Source organism: Leiobunum rupestre, chromosome 3 (assembly GCF_980474605.1).
Source record: "Leiobunum rupestre chromosome 3, qqLeiRupe1.1.hap1, whole genome shotgun sequence".
Classification (NCBI taxonomy): domain Eukaryota; kingdom Metazoa; phylum Arthropoda; class Arachnida; order Opiliones; family Sclerosomatidae; genus Leiobunum; species Leiobunum rupestre.
This window is the reverse complement of record NC_143386.1, coordinates 9,829,252-9,848,052: the sequence shown is the minus strand read 5'-3', so window position 1 is coordinate 9,848,052 and position 18,801 is coordinate 9,829,252. Positions and strand designations below refer to the sequence as shown.

At 36.0% G+C, this 18,801-nt stretch overlaps 1 protein-coding gene across 4 annotated transcripts in view; it reads left to right on the top strand.

Annotated features, from left to right (window-relative positions):
• Positions 1-18,801, top strand: part of CngB (Cyclic nucleotide-gated ion channel subunit B) — a 45,078-nt gene that overhangs the window by 9,610 nt on the left and 16,667 nt on the right. For all 4 annotated transcript variants that reach the window (XM_090169220.1, XM_090169219.1, XM_090169221.1 and 1 more), the window contains 9 exons: positions 35-88; positions 153-203; positions 265-351; positions 418-482; positions 2,776-2,898; positions 3,872-4,013; positions 4,088-4,247; positions 6,515-6,696; positions 6,806-7,071. In XM_090169220.1, coding sequence (XP_090025346.1) covers positions 35-88; positions 153-203; positions 265-351; positions 418-482; positions 2,776-2,898; positions 3,872-4,013; positions 4,088-4,247; positions 6,515-6,696; positions 6,806-7,071 — 1,130 coding nt within the window. The remainder of the gene's footprint in view (positions 1-34; positions 89-152; positions 204-264; positions 352-417; positions 483-2,775; positions 2,899-3,871; positions 4,014-4,087; positions 4,248-6,514; positions 6,697-6,805; positions 7,072-18,801) is intronic.

Genomic DNA, 18,801 nt, shown 5'->3' with positions numbered 1-18,801 from the left:
ATAAGGATTAATTAAAGTAAATTTTATTTTCCAGGACATGATTTTAATCAAAGTCCGAATCAGATTCTTACAAAATGGGCTCTGGATGGTAATTACAATTCTAATAAAATTATTATTATAATTTTAATATTAACGTTTAAAATTATTTACAGGAAGAAATAGCGAAAACTAGAAAACATTATATTCAACAAAATACTTTTAAAGTCAGTTCTTGTCCGCTTTGTTATATTAGGGTAAACATATTTAAAAAATGTATTATTACAGTTTGATCTGTTATCCCTGCTTCCATTGGATTTACTGTATCTTGTCGCGGGTATAAATCCTCTACTGAGATTACCCAGACTTTTAAAAGTAGGTATTATTTGTAGAATTAAAATTAATCTCAATTAAGAAAACATTTATAACTTTACGTAACAGATACAAACGTTTTGGGAATTTTTTCAACGTGTTGACGCCGTGGCTAAAACTCCTTTTGTTATAAGGTACTACGCTCAAATAATTAAGTATACCCAGAAGTATATAAAATACCTCTTACGAGATTAAGTGTGCATTTGAGTATATTGCTAAGGTTATTTCTTTGAAACGTGAATCTACGCTGGCTCCCAATGATTTTTCAAAAGATATTTTACAGAAAACGTCAATGAAATACGTCAATAAGTGAGTTTCAATAATATTTGACAAGCGCGGTTTGACGAAAAAGCTGACTTGGACCTCAGGCTTGTCTTTATTGTGACAAGTACCATCCTAATAGTTACTTTTAAAGCCAATAGATGGCGGTGCGGTTATTGAAACTCGCTTATTACATCGCGAAAATATGGAGTGTAAATTCTATATTTAAATGGTTAGGCTCCCACTGATTTTTCAAGGAAATATATTATTAATTATTTAATTAATTAATAAAATATACCGGTATATACCGTTTTCAGATGATGCTTACCAGAGCTTGGACTATATTTATTAAACCACAGTTAAGTGAAATATGTATGAAAAATATTAAAAGCTGGTTTACTTGGCTTTATAAGCACTGTCTGAAAAAGGTTTTAGAATGAACTAGCTGTTGCAAGTTCTCTCCCCACTGGTTTAAGGGGTTTTCCCCCGAGTTCTTCGGTTTCCCCTTCCATAAAAACTTGTCGAGGTTAACGGTAATAGTTAGTGTAGGGAGCTGTTGGCTCGATCTCGTGGCATGCAGGGCTTGCCACCACCCTCCTACGCACTGTAACCCGGCCACCTGAATTAATGGCTTCAAAAGTCGCTTGATGACTTAGGCCTAAGGTGGTGCCTTGGGTATTAGCCTAGCTGATTATTATTATTATTATTATTATTATACTTTAGTCTAGTTTATCAGCTTCTAAAAACTTGTTGAGGTTAACGTTATTAGTAAGTGTGGAGAGCTGATGACTCGTCTGACATGAAGGGCTTGTCACCTGATTTAAAGCAACTGTCGGCTCTATCATTGCCACCTGCATAATGATAAGGCCCTTATTATTAGAGAAGGTCCATGAATCTATCCGGGTCTTCGCAAAAACGACTTTACTGGAGAGCGTGGTGCCATCTATTAATGGCAAAGGAAGCTAAACTTCAAAATAGCGAAACAATAACGTCGTCAGAGAGCCATTGTTGAGTATTATAATAAGACCACTTATACTCTACCATAAGTTAATGATACCTCTAAGTACACAAATAAGCCCTTTCAAGGAGGAATCTTTGTCCAGAAAATGTTATGTCAAATCTTGTCCCTCCGATTCCCGCGAAAATGAAAGATTTGAAAAATATCTCTGACCTAGCGCCGCTGTGCGGTCGAGAATGAAACTATATTGGGAGGGGCTACTTTTACTAGTCGTACCTTAGTGGGGGTGCCTTAGCGGGGTGGAGGGGGAGAGGGAGAGGGAGAGAGTTCATTCGTTATAATTTCAGTCACATGAGATAAATAAACCAATAGCAAAAAAAACGTTTTTCTGCCTCTGCGGGGGGAACGAATTTTCTAAGGGAATATCGAAATTTTCCTCTTTTGGGGAAGTTCAAGCTAGCCTTGCACCAAACAGGATTAAAGAAACGTAAGCTTCGGCAGTTCCAAGTGTATGTTGAGGCTACTTTGATACGCAGTACGGAGAGACATAGGTCGATTTGGACAAGCATTTCCGCCATAGGCAGCATAGCCATTTGTGTACTTAGAGGTATCATTAACTTATGACTCTACTTAGTGCACTTTAACCTAAATTATATACCCCATATAAAATATATTGTAAAAAATTACTATAATTTAAGATATTGTAAAATTTACAAACCAGCTAATCAACGCGAGGGGTACTTTGATGTCCCGCCTTTTGGGTCAAAATGTAGCTTCAGCATCTTGTTTTGATTTCGATGCTAGAGACATATGCTGAGATAAAGAGCTACTGCACGTCAAGCCGACACTTGCTTTAAGCTATCACCTGCAAATGACCTTGTGGCTAATGGCACAAACACACTAGTAAGAACAACGTGTAGAAGTGATAGGCTTTGTTGTGCAAGGTCCGCTTTGCTTCCGCGTGGGTGCGTCCAGCGGGGTTGTAACCAGGGGGACAAGGGGACAATGTTCACTTCTAAATTTTCTACTAGGGGACCAACCACTCCTGTGTTTGTCCCCCCCCCCCTGAAATATCGTGAATTTGTTTTTACAACCATTATGAAAAAGATAAATTGGTCGTTTAAAACTTTTAACAACAAAGTAAGAGCGAATTCAAATTTTACTTTATTATTATGTTTTAAAGGTGAAATATCAGTTTTGCTTTTCAGGATCATCCATACGTTATTGTACATGATGTTCTTAATACACGCGAATTCGTGCGCCTACTACGCCATGTCAAGCTGGGAAGGTATCGGACTCAACAAATGGGTGTTCGACGGAAACGGGAACGCGTAAGTTCAATCAGAAGTCTATAAGAAACTGTTACTAGATAAGTATCTGTCAAAAAAAAATGTTTTGCTAAAAAAATAGTGCTGGGCTAAATCTACTTGCAATGTCTAAGGAAGACTATGGTTGACCGTGATGAAACGGGCGCGGTTTACAGTCGAGATTTCGCTCTTGAGGTGCTAAGCTAGGCTCGACTCCCAGTAGACATTCTCGAATAGAAGTTCATTTACCTTCTGTGCCTTTTTTAATCATATAAATACGTGTTTATACGCGAAACTAGATAAATACGTTATAAATTCTCCAAAATATTCTAGTGGGGGTTTCTTAAATTATTTTTCTGGTAAGTCTGTTGTCACAGTCTTAGCGACGGCAGCCAGGTAATAAATTTGAAATAACGCTTGACGTCTTACATTCGACGTGGATTAAGCCCCGCCCTTTTCTATAACCGGTTTCGGAGAATTAAAATTAAATTAAAAAATACTTAAAACGGTTTTAAAATTCACAATTTATTTATTTAAAAATGAATTGTAAAAATCCCCGAAGAAGGAGGAAAAGTTCCTCCGAAACGTTGGATTTTTTAAATAAATTGTGAATTTTAAACCGTTTTAAGTCTCTTTTAATTTAGTTTTTTCACAATGTGCTTCTCTTCACTTTAATGAATCCTTTGACATTCCAAGTGTATATACGTATATTATTTTCTGTTACCAGGCATTATATGATTTTATATAAATAAAATATAAAATATAAAATTTTAGGCGGAGTAATACACGCTGTCAATTTTTCAGGCGTGATGCGGTGTACCCTTCCGCGATTTAGCGGGAAATTAGCTCCCATTGTATAGTGCCTGGAGCCTACGAAGGTACATGTTTAATTTTAATACTTCTCTCGTAACAGAGCTATAATAAACCTCCGTTTAAATTGAATGAAAAATATTATTATTATTTGATTAAATAATATATCTACTGAAATCGATCGTAGGTACATTCGTTGTTTTTACTTCGCCACGAAAACAGCGACTTCCATCGGGCGAAATTCGAAACCTGAGAACGAATTCGAATACGTATTTATGACGGCCAGTTGGTTGATGGGCGTTTTCGTCTTCGCGTTTTTGATTGGACAGGTATTTTGACCTTTGTGACGCCGAAGTGTAAAATACATTTTTTAGAACGGGGTCGATAATATGGTCATTTGCAGATCAGGGACATAGTGGCTACGGCGACTCAGAGCAAAAATCAATACAGACAACTGATGGACCAGAGCGTCCGCTACTTGAGGAATCTCGACCTTCCAGATGACCTTCAAAGGAGGGTCCGCCTCTGGTTGAATCACACGTGGGAACAGCAGAAAACCTTCAGTAAGTTGGCAAACTGACACTCATGTGAACTGCCCAATGAAAAATTAGTCAAGGGAAAATTCATATTTATTGTTAATAAGTTTGTCCAAGGGGTTCTATATAGACAAAGGTTGCTTACGGGATTTTGAATCTCAAAGTTATTTCAGGAGTCAGAAACTGATTTTGAGATCACAGAGCACGATTTTTCTGTTGATTTAGGCTGATTTTGAGATTTTCGCTAAAATTTCAGGATTTTCAAGTTAATTGAAAAATTTCTAAAATAATTTTTCTGTAGAGTTTACAGAATTTGGACGAAACTCAGACCATCGAGTTTGTCAGTAGGTAATCAGAGGTTTTGGTAAAATCGCTACCATGTTAAATACAAACCAATACCCTGGAAACTCAATTTTGATAATGATATTTCTTACAATTTCTCGGTGATTTCCAGTGATTTTTTAAGCAATTTACTGTGATTACCTACGATTTTTATAGCTGATTACTTAAGTGATTACCCCCTCGATTATTGCCTTTAAAAACGAGCGTTTATAATGGTCAATTTTATAATCGATTGATAAATTATTTTAATAATTTACCAAAGTGTGGACATCCTTACCTGGGAGTTCCATAGATTTGTAATAATTAGCGGAAAGTTGTCTGTTATTAGTCAAGCTATGATTTATCCGGTCATTGGTGTAAAGGCGTTCTATAGAAAAATTATTGTTAGGACAGGACGTTGAAGTTTGTAAATTTTTATCTGTGGTTTAATGTAAAAATTGTGTTATTTATTGCCACTTTTTACATATGATTTAAGCTTTGTTTCTATTGGTTTAATCACGAATGTATTTATTTATACTCAGGGAGAATGAATATGTCAAGACTATCGACGGACAAGTTGAGGCCCTAACCCCGTCACGCTAAGGGGGGGGGGGGGTAAGGAGGCGGTCTTATTGTTTTGCGTCCTCGTAGCAGCGGTAATCTCGTCGAAAAACGTAATTTTCAAGAACCAATGAGATTGCAGTATTATTTGATTTTATTAAAGCGGAGGAGCATACCGGAGGGCCCAACGGGTGGAATTGGAGAAACGCTAAAAATAATCTCGACATATTCATTCTCCCTGAGTATAAATAAATACATTCTTGGTTTAATAGAGTTAATAAATGAAAATAATTATAATAATAGACATCCTTAAGTTATCTGTCTACTGGTTAAAGGGGGTTTTCCCACGAGTTCTTCGGTTTCCTCTTTACATAAAAACTTGTCGACGCTGTGGGCTCGCGTGTAATGAGGGGCTTAACCCAACCACCTGTTGACTTGGGCCTAAGGTGGTGCCTTGGGTATTAGCCTAGCTGATTATTATTATTATTATCCCATTATGTTCCAAAATAATATTAATACACCTATGTACACCTTATTTCCATTTGAGGACAAGGCCTTTTGAAAATTGTCACACTTTTAAAAGTAAAACTAAGTCTTGATGACAGGAAATAAAGACAAATTATTCAATCTGAACATAAAATTGACTATTGTAAACACTAGCTTCGTTTTTAAAAGACATTATTTTGAAATTTTAAACCAAAAACCGTTTTTGGTTTAAAATGAATTCATTCATATATACCCTTCGCATCGTCAGTTTGTCGCAGGGGCAGGACATTACGAGCCACCCCAGGTCATGGTCAATAACGCGAACCGGAAATTATAGCACGTGTATGCGAAGATAGCGGCTCTTGCCGATGATACTGCAGTTAGATCAAGTTCTTATTGGCTATTGTTTGGCCATTTGGAGAGCGTCATTAAAATCGATTATTTAAGCCCTGCCTTCTTGACAACTAGGAACAACAAACACAGCACCCCTACACAAGGAGAATACAAAAGTCGTGCATTTTCTTGTGTACATTTTCCATTGGTTAGACGCTTTAGCGCCTGCTGCCGTTGGAAGGGGAAAATTCCGAAATTGTCTTCCCCCTTTCCGTAAAACGTTCAGCGTAAAGGTTCGTCCAATGAAATTTGTACACAACACTGCGTTAGCGTGTTTAAAGGCTAGCTGCGTTCTCCTTGTGTTTGTTGCTCCTAGTTGACAGCCACATCGTAGTAAGGTGATCTTTGTACGTTCTATGAACAAAACCATGATCTTATTTATATCCATCTAGGTAATCTGGTAGACATTCCTCCAACAAAGAACCTAGTTTGTCCCCGGTAGTTGAGTAACAGTTTATGGTCAACGTAGACGAAGTGTCAAGCCCCTTTAATAGAATTCCATAAGTTGAATCGAGTCCCCTCGTTCGTTGCAGGCGAATCTACGATTTTGGACTCTTTGCCGTTGAAAATGAAAACGGACGTGGCCATCAGCGTCCATTACAACACGCTGGCCAAGGTTCAAATCTTCAAAGATTGCGACCGCTCCTTCCTGCGAGACTTAGTGCATAAGATCAAACCCGTCCTCTTCCTGCCTCAAGGTTACATCTGCCGAAAGGTGAGATAAGTCGCTAATGTCCCGCGGGCAGAAAGGTGGCCTCGGCACCCCCGTCGGGACCGAGTCTTAACGAGTATAGATTAGGTCATCCTATTTTGTCGTCGAATAGGGGGAGATTGGAAAAGAGATGTACATCGTGAACAACGGCCAGGTGGAAGTTCTAGGTGGCGAAAATAACGACGTCGTGTTGGCGACTCTCAAGGAGGGCAGCGTCTTCGGCGAGATCAGTCTCTTGGGACTGGAGGGCTACACGAGACGGACGGCCGATGTCCGCTCCAAGGGATATTCCAATTTGTTCCTTCTGTCCAAAGATGACCTCTGGGAGGCCCTCAAGACCTATCCCGAAGCCGAGGCCATCCTCAAAAGGAAAGCCAAGTCAGTCTTATTGCTTTATTGATAGCCTAGCGCGATTGGAAATTTATAGCGGGTTGTGACACTAGTCTCGTGATGTCGTAATCACTATAGCGTAAGTTTATAATTATGTGTCATATCTCCGATTTCGTTCAAACTCGGGTGGTAAGTACACCTTCGTATAACTTGAAAATTCCCTAAAGGGTGGACAAGAATGGGCTTGCATTTGGACATGGAAACCGAAAATGTTTTTGACAACTTAAAACCTGATTTTCTAAACGGAAATTATTAATAATTTAATTAATTAGAAACAGAATTCAGAAAATGTGTAAATTGGGTAAATAAACTTAAATTTGGGTAAATTGTGGTAAAGCACATTAAATGGGTAAATGTGGGTTTATATACGTAAATTTGGGTTTATATACGTAAATTGGGTAAGTTTGGGTAAATTTGTTGAAATATGGGTCAATTTCCGTAGCAAAAATCAGGTTTTTAATTTTCAAAAACATTTTCGGTTGCCATGGCAAAACGAAAGCCCATTCTTGTCTACCCTTTTTGGGATTTTCAAGTTACACGGAGGTCTATTGGAGATAAACACCTCGGGTAGTCTCCTTGTTAGAGCCATTTCAAGAATAATCACACATTTTTGGTGGCCTAATTCGTTAGGCCTAGTAAGGGTTCTTTGACAGGTCGTCATAGTCAGCGAGTTGCGTATTTTTATCGTCAGAGGGGCGTTTCTTTTTGGGTATGACGTCAATGCTATGTCATTCCACAAATGGCTGTCAGTAATTATATTCGAATCACCAACGCTCTTATGGAAAATAATTTAACAAGCAGATAGACTAATACCCAAGGTGCTATTTGGGCCTAAATCAGTAATGATTGTATTACTATTATTACTGGTGGCCGGGTTACAATGCGTAGAAGCAGTGGCGTCGCTAGGGTTGCCTTCACAGCAAATCTTAGATTCCAAAAATAATAATTGTGAAGAAGTTTAAAATTATTTAATTTAATTGTGTAAAAATATTTGGAAATATAATATGGTTTTCAGTTTTAAAATTGTTTTATTTTGTACCTTTAATTTTATTCCCTCGAAACTCCTAAGAATTTCTAGGACCAAGGAAATGATTAAACTGTGGCTTTAGCGCCCCATGGTGAAACCCTGACAACGCCACTGCGTAGGATGGTGGCAAGCTCTTCATGCCAAGTGAACAAACAGCTTCCTACACTATCCATGAACAAGAACACATTCACGTCATAAGAATGAGAGTCTAGCACGAGGGGTAGATCACTCCTCTTTCGGGTGCATACTTGATCGTGTTAATCGAGATTAAATTTTTAATCCGATTTAGTCGAAATTTAATCTTTTAATCTTTTTAATCTTGATTTAATCTTTTCATCTTGATTTAATCTTGAATTAATCTTTTTAATATTGATTTATTCACAAGTTTATCTGTTTAATCATGATCTACTAAGCTTAATCGTGATTAATCGATTTAATCAGCTTGATCGTGATTTAATCATCTTAATCGTGATTTAATCAGCTTGATCGTGATTTAATCATCTTAATCGTGATTTAATCGATTTAATCATCTTAATCGTGATTTAATCGATTTAATCAGCTTAATCGTGATTTAATCGATTTAATCAGCTTAATCGTGATTTAATCGATTTAATCAGCTTAATCGTGATTTAATCATTTTAATCGGCTTAATCACTAACTCGATTTGATCATGATTTAATCATTTTAATCGGCTTAATCACTAACTCGATTTGATCATGATTTAATCATTTTAATCGGCTTAATCACTAACTCGATTTGATCATGATTTAATCGTTTTAATCGGCTTAATCACTAACTCAATTTAATCATTTTAATCGGCTTAATCACTAACTCGATTTGATCGTGATTTAATCATTTTAATCGGCTTAATAACTAACTCGATTTGATCGTGATTTAATCATTTTAATCGGCTTAATCACTAACTCGATTTGATCGTGATTTAATCATTTTAATCGGCTTAATAACTAACTCGATTTGATCGTGATTTAATCATTTTAATCGGCTTAATCACTAACTCGATTTGATCGTGATTTAATCATTTTAATCGGCTTAATCACTAACTCGATTTGATCGTGATTTAATCATTTTAATCGGCTTAATCACTAACTCGATTTGATCGTGATTTAATCATTTTAATCGGCTTAATCACTAACTCGATTTGATCGTGATTTAATCATTTTAATCGGCTTAATCACTAACTCGATTTGATCGTGATTTAATCATTTTAATCGGCTTAATCACTAACTCGATTTGATCGTGATTTAATCATTTTAATCGGCTTAATCACTAACTCGATTTGATCGTGATTTAATCATTTTAATCGGCTTAATAACTAACTCGATTTGATCGTGATTTAATCATTTTAATCGGCTTAATCACTAACTCGATTTGATCGTGATTTAATCATTTTAATCGGCTTAATCACTAACTCGATTTGATCGTGATTTAATCATTTTAATCGGCTTAATCACTAACTCGATTTGATCGTGATTTAATCATTTTAATCGGCTTAATCACTAACTCGATTTGATCGTGATTTAATCATTTTAATCGGCTTAATCACTAACTCGATTTGATCGTGATTTAATCATTTTAATCGGCTTAATCACTAACTCGATTTGATCGTGATTTAATCATTTTAATCGGCTTAATCACTAACTCGATTTGATCATGATTTAATCGTTTTAATCGGCTTAATCACTAACTCGATTTGATCATGATTTAATCGTTTTAATCGGCTTAATCACTAACTCAATTTAATCATTTTAATCGGCTTAATCACTAACTCGATTTGATCGTGATTTAATCATTTTAATCGGCTTAATCACTAACTCGATTTGATCGTGATTTAATCATTTTAATCGGCTTAATCACTAACTCGATTTGATCGTGATTTAATCATTTTAATCGGCTTAATCACTAACTCGATTTGATCGTGATTTAATCATTTTAATCGGCTTAATCACTAACTCGATTTGATCGTGATTTAATCATTTTAATCGGCTTAATCACTAACTCGATTTGATCGTGATTTAATCATTTTAATCGGCTTAATCACTAACTCGATTTGATCGTGATTTAATCATTTTAATCGGCTTAATCACTAACTCGATTTGATCGTGATTTAATCATTTTAATCGGCTTAATCACTAACTCGATTTGATCGTGATTTAATCATTTTAATCGGCTTAATCACTAACTCGATTTGATCGTGATTTAATCATTTTAATCGGCTTAATCACTAACTCGATTTGATCGTGATTTAATCATTTTAATCGGCTTAATCACTAACTCGATTTGATCGTGATTTAATCATTTTAATCGGCTTAATCACTAACTCGATTTGATCGTGATTTAATCATTTTAATCGGCTTAATCACTAACTCGATTTGATCGTGATTTAATCATTTTAATCGGCTTAATCACTAACTCGATTTGATCGTGATTTAATCATTTTAATCGGCTTAATCACTAACTCGATTTGATCGTGATTTAATCATTTTAATCGGCTTAATCACTAACTCGATTTGATCGTGATTTAATCATTTTAATCGGCTTAATCACTAACTCGATTTGATCGTGATTTAATCATTTTAATCGGCTTAATCACTAACTCGATTTGATCGTGATTTAATCATTTTAATCGGCTTAATCACTAACTCGATTTGATCGTGATTTAATCATTTTAATCGGCTTAATCACTAACTCGATTTGATCGTGATTTAATCATTTTAATCGGCTTAATCACTAACTCGATTTGATCGTGATTTAATCATTTTAATCGGCTTAATAACTAACTCGATTTGATCGTGATTTAATCATTTTAATCGGCTTAATCACTAACTCGATTTGATCGTGATTTAATCATTTTAATCGGCTTAATCACTAACTCGATTTGATCGTGATTTAATCATTTTAATCGGCTTAATCACTAACTCGATTTGATCGTGATTTAATCATTTTAATCGGCTTAATCACTAACTCGATTTGATCGTGATTTAATCATTTTAATCGGCTTAATCACTAACTCGATTTGATCGTGATTTAATCATTTTAATCGGCTTAATCACTAACTCGATTTGATCGTGATTTAATCATTTTAATCGGCTTAATCACTAACTCGATTTGATCGTGATTTAATCATTTTAATCGGCTTAATCACTAACTCGATTTGATCGTGATTTAATCATTTTAATCGGCTTAATCACTAACTCGATTTGATCGTGATTTAATCATTTTAATCGGCTTAATCACTAACTCGATTTGATCGTGATTTAATCATTTTAATCGGCTTAATCACTAACTCGATTTGATCGTGATTTAATCATTTTAATCGGCTTAATCACTAACTCGATTTGATCGTGATTTAATCATTTTAATCGGCTTAATCACTAACTCGATTTGATCGTGATTTAATCATTTTAATCGGCTTAATCACTAACTCGATTTGATCGTGATTTAATCATTTTAATCGGCTTAATCACTAACTCGATTTGATCGTGATTTAATCATTTTAATCGGCTTAATCACTAACTCGATTTGATCGTGATTTAATCATTTTAATCGGCTTAATCACTAACTCGATTTGATCGTGATTTAATCATTTTAATCGGCTTAATCACTAACTCGATTTGATCGTGATTTAATCATTTTAATCGGCTTAATCACTAACTCGATTTGATCGTGATTTAATCATTTTAATCGGCTTAATCACTAACTCGATTTGATCGTGATTTAATCATTTTAATCGGCTTAATCACTAACTCGATTTGATCGTGATTTAATCATTTTAATCGGCTTAATCACTAACTCGATTTGATCGTGATTTAATCATTTTAATCGGCTTAATCACTAACTCGATTTGATCGTGATTTAATCATTTTAATCGGCTTAATCACTAACTCGATTTGATCGTGATTTAATCATTTTAATCGGCTTAATCACTAACTCGATTTGATCGTGATTTAATCATTTTAATCGGCTTAATCACTAACTCGATTTGATCGTGATTTAATAATCTTAATCATGGTTTATTCCATTTAATCAGCTTAATCATGGTCTATTCCATTTAATTAGCTTAACCATGATTTATTCCACTTAGTAAGCTTAATCATGATTTATTCCATTTAATCGATCAAGGGTGCCAACTTAATCATATAAGTGAACTACCCCATCGGTCTAGCATTAGTGTCTGGTACCACCATCGCATACTTCGTAGTGTAACTTCGTCTGCTTTTTAATGACAGATGGCAATCGTCTGTGTGAAAGCAAACGAACTTTCGTCACAAGGTATGTGAGGGTGGATATTAGAATATCGGCACTTACAAATATTTAAGTACCTGAATGTAGGCGAAGGAATGAAAGACATCAACGATTAAAAGTACACTATAAAGCAAATTTATTGTTAAAATATTTTAACAATAAATTTGCTTTATAGTGTACTTTTAATCGTTGATGTCTTTCATGCCTTCGCATAACTTTTACACTAGTTTGGAGTTGCACATTGCATACCTGAATGTATTATTACTAATATCGTTATCCGCAACACGAGTTTATGGAAAGGGTAAAATTAAGAACCCGATGTAAAAACCTTTTAATCAATGGGTAGATAACTTACAATCTCAACACAGGAGGAGTTTTTCCTCGCTTCACTTATAGACTTAATAATAATAATAATAATCAGCTAGGCTATATATTACCCAAGGCACCACCTTAGGCCTAAGTCACCAAGCGACTTTTAAAGCCATTAATTCAGGTGACCCGGTTACGATGCGTAGGAGGGTGGTTTCAAGCCCTTCATGCCACGCGAGCCAACACTTACTTATACCATAAGTTAATGATACCTCTAAGTAGACAAATGGCTATGCTGCCTATGGCGGATATGCTTGTCCAAATTGACCTATGTCTCTCCGTACTGCGTATCAAAGTAGCCTTAACATAGACTTGGAACTGCCGAAGCTGACGTTTCTTTAATCCCGTTGGGTGCAAGGCTAGCTTGAACTTCCCCAAAAGAGATAAATTTCGGTATTCCCTTAGAACGTTTTTTTGCTACACTCTTTTTAGAAACGTTTACTGGGCGCCGCCATTATCGTACAGACAACCATCGAGCAAGCCCTCTACCACAGAAATTTCATCCCCCAAAACCGGTTTTTTCATCACCCTCCCCGTAGACTGTAAGGTAATGGCGGTCGATTGCGGAGGTGCGTTTAAGAGTATAGTTTCATTCTCAACCGCACAGCGGCGCTGGGTCCGAGATATTTTTCAAAACTTTCATTTTCGCGGGAATCGGAGAGACAAGATTTGACATCACATTTTCTGGACAAAGATTCCACCTTGAAAGGGCTTATTTGTCTACTTAGAGGTATCATTAACTTATGCTTATACCATTAACCTCAACAAGTTTTTATGGAAAGGGAAAATTGACGAACTCGGGGGAAAACCTCTTTAAATCCGTGGGGAAAGTACTTGCGAACTCAACGCGGAAGGAGTTTTCACCCAGAGCCACCAGCTGGGATCAAAAGCCATTGTTATTTCCCCCATTACTCCAATCCTTTGAGAGTATAGTGTTGTTAATTTTCCGGAAAAAAATAATGCGGGAAATTTTCCGCAAATCGGAAAAAATAAGAAATTGAAACATAAATTACTTTTTAAGGGGTTTTAATGTTTTTATCTTTTTATCGATATAAAATGTTTAATAACCGTAAACATACTATAAAAGATTAATAGTGTTACATAGTTAATCAGTTTAAAGCTAGTATAGAGGTTTAGTTTTACTTTTAGATTCGAAAAAATGAGGCGAAAATGCCGCTTTATTTAAATTTGCATATAATATATTAGACTAATCTCGGAAAAATACGGAATATTTTCCGGAAAAAAAGGCCTCGGTCATTTTCAGACTTACAACACTACCCTTGACCAATGGCCGCCGAACTGTCTAAATTTATCTCGAATACCAGCTATTGAATATTTCGAATTCCAGGATCAATTTTTGGTTTGGGAGTTAGAACTAGCTTTCGGGGGTGAATTATATAAGCGTTCCTCTTTGACCATTCGATATTCAAATTACTTTGCATTTTGCAAATCTTTTAACGGTGTCATCTGGGCTTAAACGACCTCCGTTTATGGAGCGATAATTTAAAATGATTGCGCAGGGTCATATTACTTACGCAGTAACACGAGAACCTCGGTTTAAAGCTTTATAAGAGTGCGTCGAATTAGGATAATTTGTCCCGGAGCACGCGTGAATCTAGTCTCTCTTCAACGGCGCAACGTGCTTTTGGGAGTAAACAGATCCCAAATGCCCGTTTCAATTCAACTGATATCGCTCTATACGGTTTTTACGACTTGAATAAAAAAAGCGATTTCGAGCACTGATCCACAAATCTGAAGCGTCGTTTAAAGGGGCTTCGGCCCCGAGAATCACGCCGGAAGTCAGTCGCGAATCAAACGATCTCTACGTCAATGCATCCACCAATTTTTTCCTTTTTTGTCCTACACTCTCACGAGAGTCTAATTCCCCTTACGAAAGTACTCCTTTCTAGCTAAACGCCGTTGCTGTCTCATAATAGAGAGCAGGGTGACCAGATTTCCTATATTTCCTATATTTTTTAATGCCTCCCTATAATTTCCTTTATTCTTACCTATTTTCCTATAATTTCACGGTCTTTTGAAAATGAAAGAACTTTTTTGTACGTGTCATCATCTACTGTAAATTCTGCCATTTTCGAACAAAATTTTGAAATATACGAGCTTTGCATATCCGCGAAGTGATCCAATAATGCAAGAAAGCAGTGTACAAAACATTATCAATATTCTAAGTGATTCGAGTCAAAGTATACCGTTATGCAATAATTACCTTATTATTTTTCCCATATTTTTCTTAACCTATTTAGTTTCCTATAATTCGCCTATTTTATATTTAGCCTATTTAGATTCCTATATTTTCCTATAATTCGCCTATTTAGTTTCCTGTATTTTCCTATAATTCGCCCCTAAAATTCTTATTTTTCCTATAAAATTTTCAAAGCTTTTCCCTGGTCACCCTGAGAGAGGTTAAGCAAGGCGCTCTCGAAGTTTTAACAATAACGTCGGGACAAACGGTTCACCGGCTAACGCAATCAAGTACGTTTGCAATCAAATTTTAACAAATTGCACACCTTTCGCCAACCCAGGGTACACGATGAATTAAAAACGTCGTTTGAACTATACTAAAACCTGCGTTATGTATGGGTATGAGCATAAGTAACATAATAACAATAATAATAAGTATGACACTTCCTATTGCTTTAATACTAAATTCTAACCCAACTTTTTTTCGGCACTAATACTCTCTTCAAGCTGTGACTTGGACTCGCGACTTACCGTTTTGGGTGACTACTTTTTGATAAAAATTTAAGCCTAATATCGGAGAGCACGTTCTGGAGTCGCGAGGGGCTTCGGCTTTGTTTAGAAGCGCGCGTGCGAATCACGCGTGATAAAAAAAACATGAGCTCGTGGCGCCGAGAAAATCTTTTTTAATTTTTATCATTTTAGCCTAATATTCCGCCTATCTATCGGAAAACAGATATTTTGGCTGAGCGGAAGTCTCGCATAGCGTAGACACTAGAGGGCTCTGTGCTGAGAAAACATCTTGATTACGCAATAACTATAAAAATCAGTTTGATTGTAAATCTCGTTAATTGTCATACTTATTGTTATTATGTTACTTATGGTATGAGTGATGACGTAACATCATTATTTGTTTCTTCGTGTGCCCGTGTGTACCGCGAATTTATCTTTTTGTGTACTCGTACTTATTTCGCCAAATTCGTCTTAATTGTACAAGGCCTAGGAGTATTTCAATGCAAACAAGTATTTACGCTTTTAACAAGTACGCTGCTAGATAAATAATTAGTCTTCTTAACTCTGTCTCTATTTGTGGAGTTGGAAAATTATGATTATCAGTATTTTTATTTAAACACTATAAATATATATTAAGTATTCGACTACGAAGTACAAACGGGAAAGATTAAACGTCTAAAAGGGTCACGTTACTCCAGACGTTGTTGTTCAAACTTCTAGAGTGATCTGCCTAACCTCTCTATTACAATAACCGATTTACGTAAGGGTGAACTTGGAACTGGCTCAGTTTTTTTTCGGTTAATGATAGTCTGTCGTGGAGTGATTGCGAAATAGGAAGTTTCCGAACAGGGAACTCGTCCCTTCCTACTGTTTCCGTTAGCAAAATAGTTGTTTAGTTTGATGGCAAGAAATACGAGCGTACACGCGTTTAGGTTTGAAATTCGAAAAATACTAACTTCTGAAATAGAGCCAGTGTTTATAATAGTTACTTTTATCTTCCGATTCAATAATTCATCATTGTTTCCCAAAAGTAAGCGTTATTTGCACCATTGAAAGCATTTCAATAGGCCTTGGCTGGTCCATCGAAAAGGATTAATAATAATAATAATCAGCTAGGCTAATACCCAAGGCACCACCTTAGGCCTAAGTCATCATGCGACTTTTGAAGCCCTTAATTCAGGTGGCCGGGTTACAATGCGTAGGAGGGTGGTGGCAAGCCCTGCATGCCACGAGATCGAGCCAACAGCTCCCTACACTAACTATTACCGTTAACCTAGACAAGGGCATCCTCCAAATACTAGTAGTTCGCGGAGAGTTGTCGGTCCGTTGGTACGTAATCGTTTACGTTGTCATTGGCGAAACAGACTATCATTAAAAAATTTGCATTGGGTGACTAGGAAGTGTAATACTTATGTTATTATGTTACTTATGGTTCTACGAATGACTATGTTGAGACCATTTTTAGCGCGATTCGCAAACTACCTCACGCTCTAACAGTAAACTCCTCCCCTCAAATTCCAATCAAATCTCATTGGTTCCCTAAAACGGACGACTTCCGACGCGATTGAAGCCCACACCTGTGACGTTTTTCCTTCCCCTGTCTCGTGCAAGGGGGCCAATTTGACCATGATGCAAGCAGGTTGTCTAAGCATATTCAGTTTCCCTATAAATACATTCTTGGTTCTACCAAATTGTTTATTTGTGTTATACTCAAATGCCGCCATCTATCGACCAAAATCGAAAGTATTCATAATTTAAATTTCCACAAATAACAAATTTTCGCTACTTTATATAGACTATGCTATAACGAGAATGTCTAATCTGAAATGAATGATTTTATGCTATTAATTATTAATTATTAAATATTATATTTTATATAGAAACCAACATCCACTAAATAATAGTAATGAAATGTAATTAAGTCTATATATTAATTTTACAAAATGCTACATATTTATAAAAACATTTATCATAATTAATTAATATACAATAATGAATAATGTTTGGTATTCCTTTCAAGAGATGGCGCTCTAGGCCTTAATTAAAAATGGAGCGTGAAATAGTTTTCAAAGGAAGTTATTTTCAAAGCAATTCATGGAAGCGTACAAAGCATCAAGGCTCACCAGATTAGGAACTAATTTAAAGAAAAGCCATATAGGACGAATTTCACCATAACAATTGTTTCTTCCAAAACGCATTTTGAAAACTTAGTACTAAAGGGAGATGCATACTTTTCTCGTGAGAGTATATCATATACTTCTGGTGTGACCTAAGAATTAAATAGATAATTTTTTTTTAATTTTTCGATAACGGCAAAACTGGAACTTCCAAATGAGATTTATTTTACTCCTGTTAAAGGAAGCTCTAAAAATCTTTATACAATTTGAATAGGCGAAACTATAAAGTAAATTTGTTCTTAACCAACTTGTTAAAATGGGAAAACAAAATCACGTGACTACCATTTCACAGCCAACTTCGATTCCGTATATCGTGTTCATAGTTGGCCGTGTGACGGTAAAGAAAAAAATATTCCTTCCAAATACTGCAGACAGCTAATTAACTTACACTTTCCTATTACAAAATGTTTTAAGTAATAATAATAAATAGATAATTTAGATGAATCGATCAAAGTTTAAACCGCTATTAGCAAAATAAAATGAATAATAGTTCGTATTTCTTAAGATAGATGGCGCTACAGTTCTCCACAAAGTCACGTGACTACCATCTTTTCAGTCCCCCTGGACTTTATAGTTTCGCCTATTATTGAGCTGATTACGAATTTCTATACTTTTCTGAAGGTACTTTTTTGAAATTTGAGGCCAAAATCGCTTTCGGCGATTGTATTATTCTTTCCAGAATGAAAATCCGCATGCAGCGCCATCTGGATATTGCGAAACTACGAAATAATTTTTGTTAAATTAATTTTCCGGAAAAAAGGCCTCGGTCATTTTCCGGGAAAGGTTTCCGTCTTACAACACTTAAAAAAAATATAATAATAATAATATTTATTTTGCAATAAACAACTTTGCTGGCAACCACTGAGGCAAAGCCTATACGTAGTTGTGACCAAGACAATACAAACATATAAATTAAAATTATGATTAGTTATGATAGTTTTGATATTTTAAAGATAGAAGTGTTCCTGCCCCCCCCCCCCCTACATGAAAGACAGCCTGGCGCCCGATTCAAAATGTAGCCCCTGAACCCGGGTCGGTACGACTCTGAAACTACTAGTTTGTCCTCAGTAGCTGAAGTTTATGGCTTCTTGACAAGGACACGATTGTCTCTATAGCGACTAGCCGAACTTGTTGAGCCAGAATAGAGAAGGGGGGGGGGTAATAGGGGTCTGC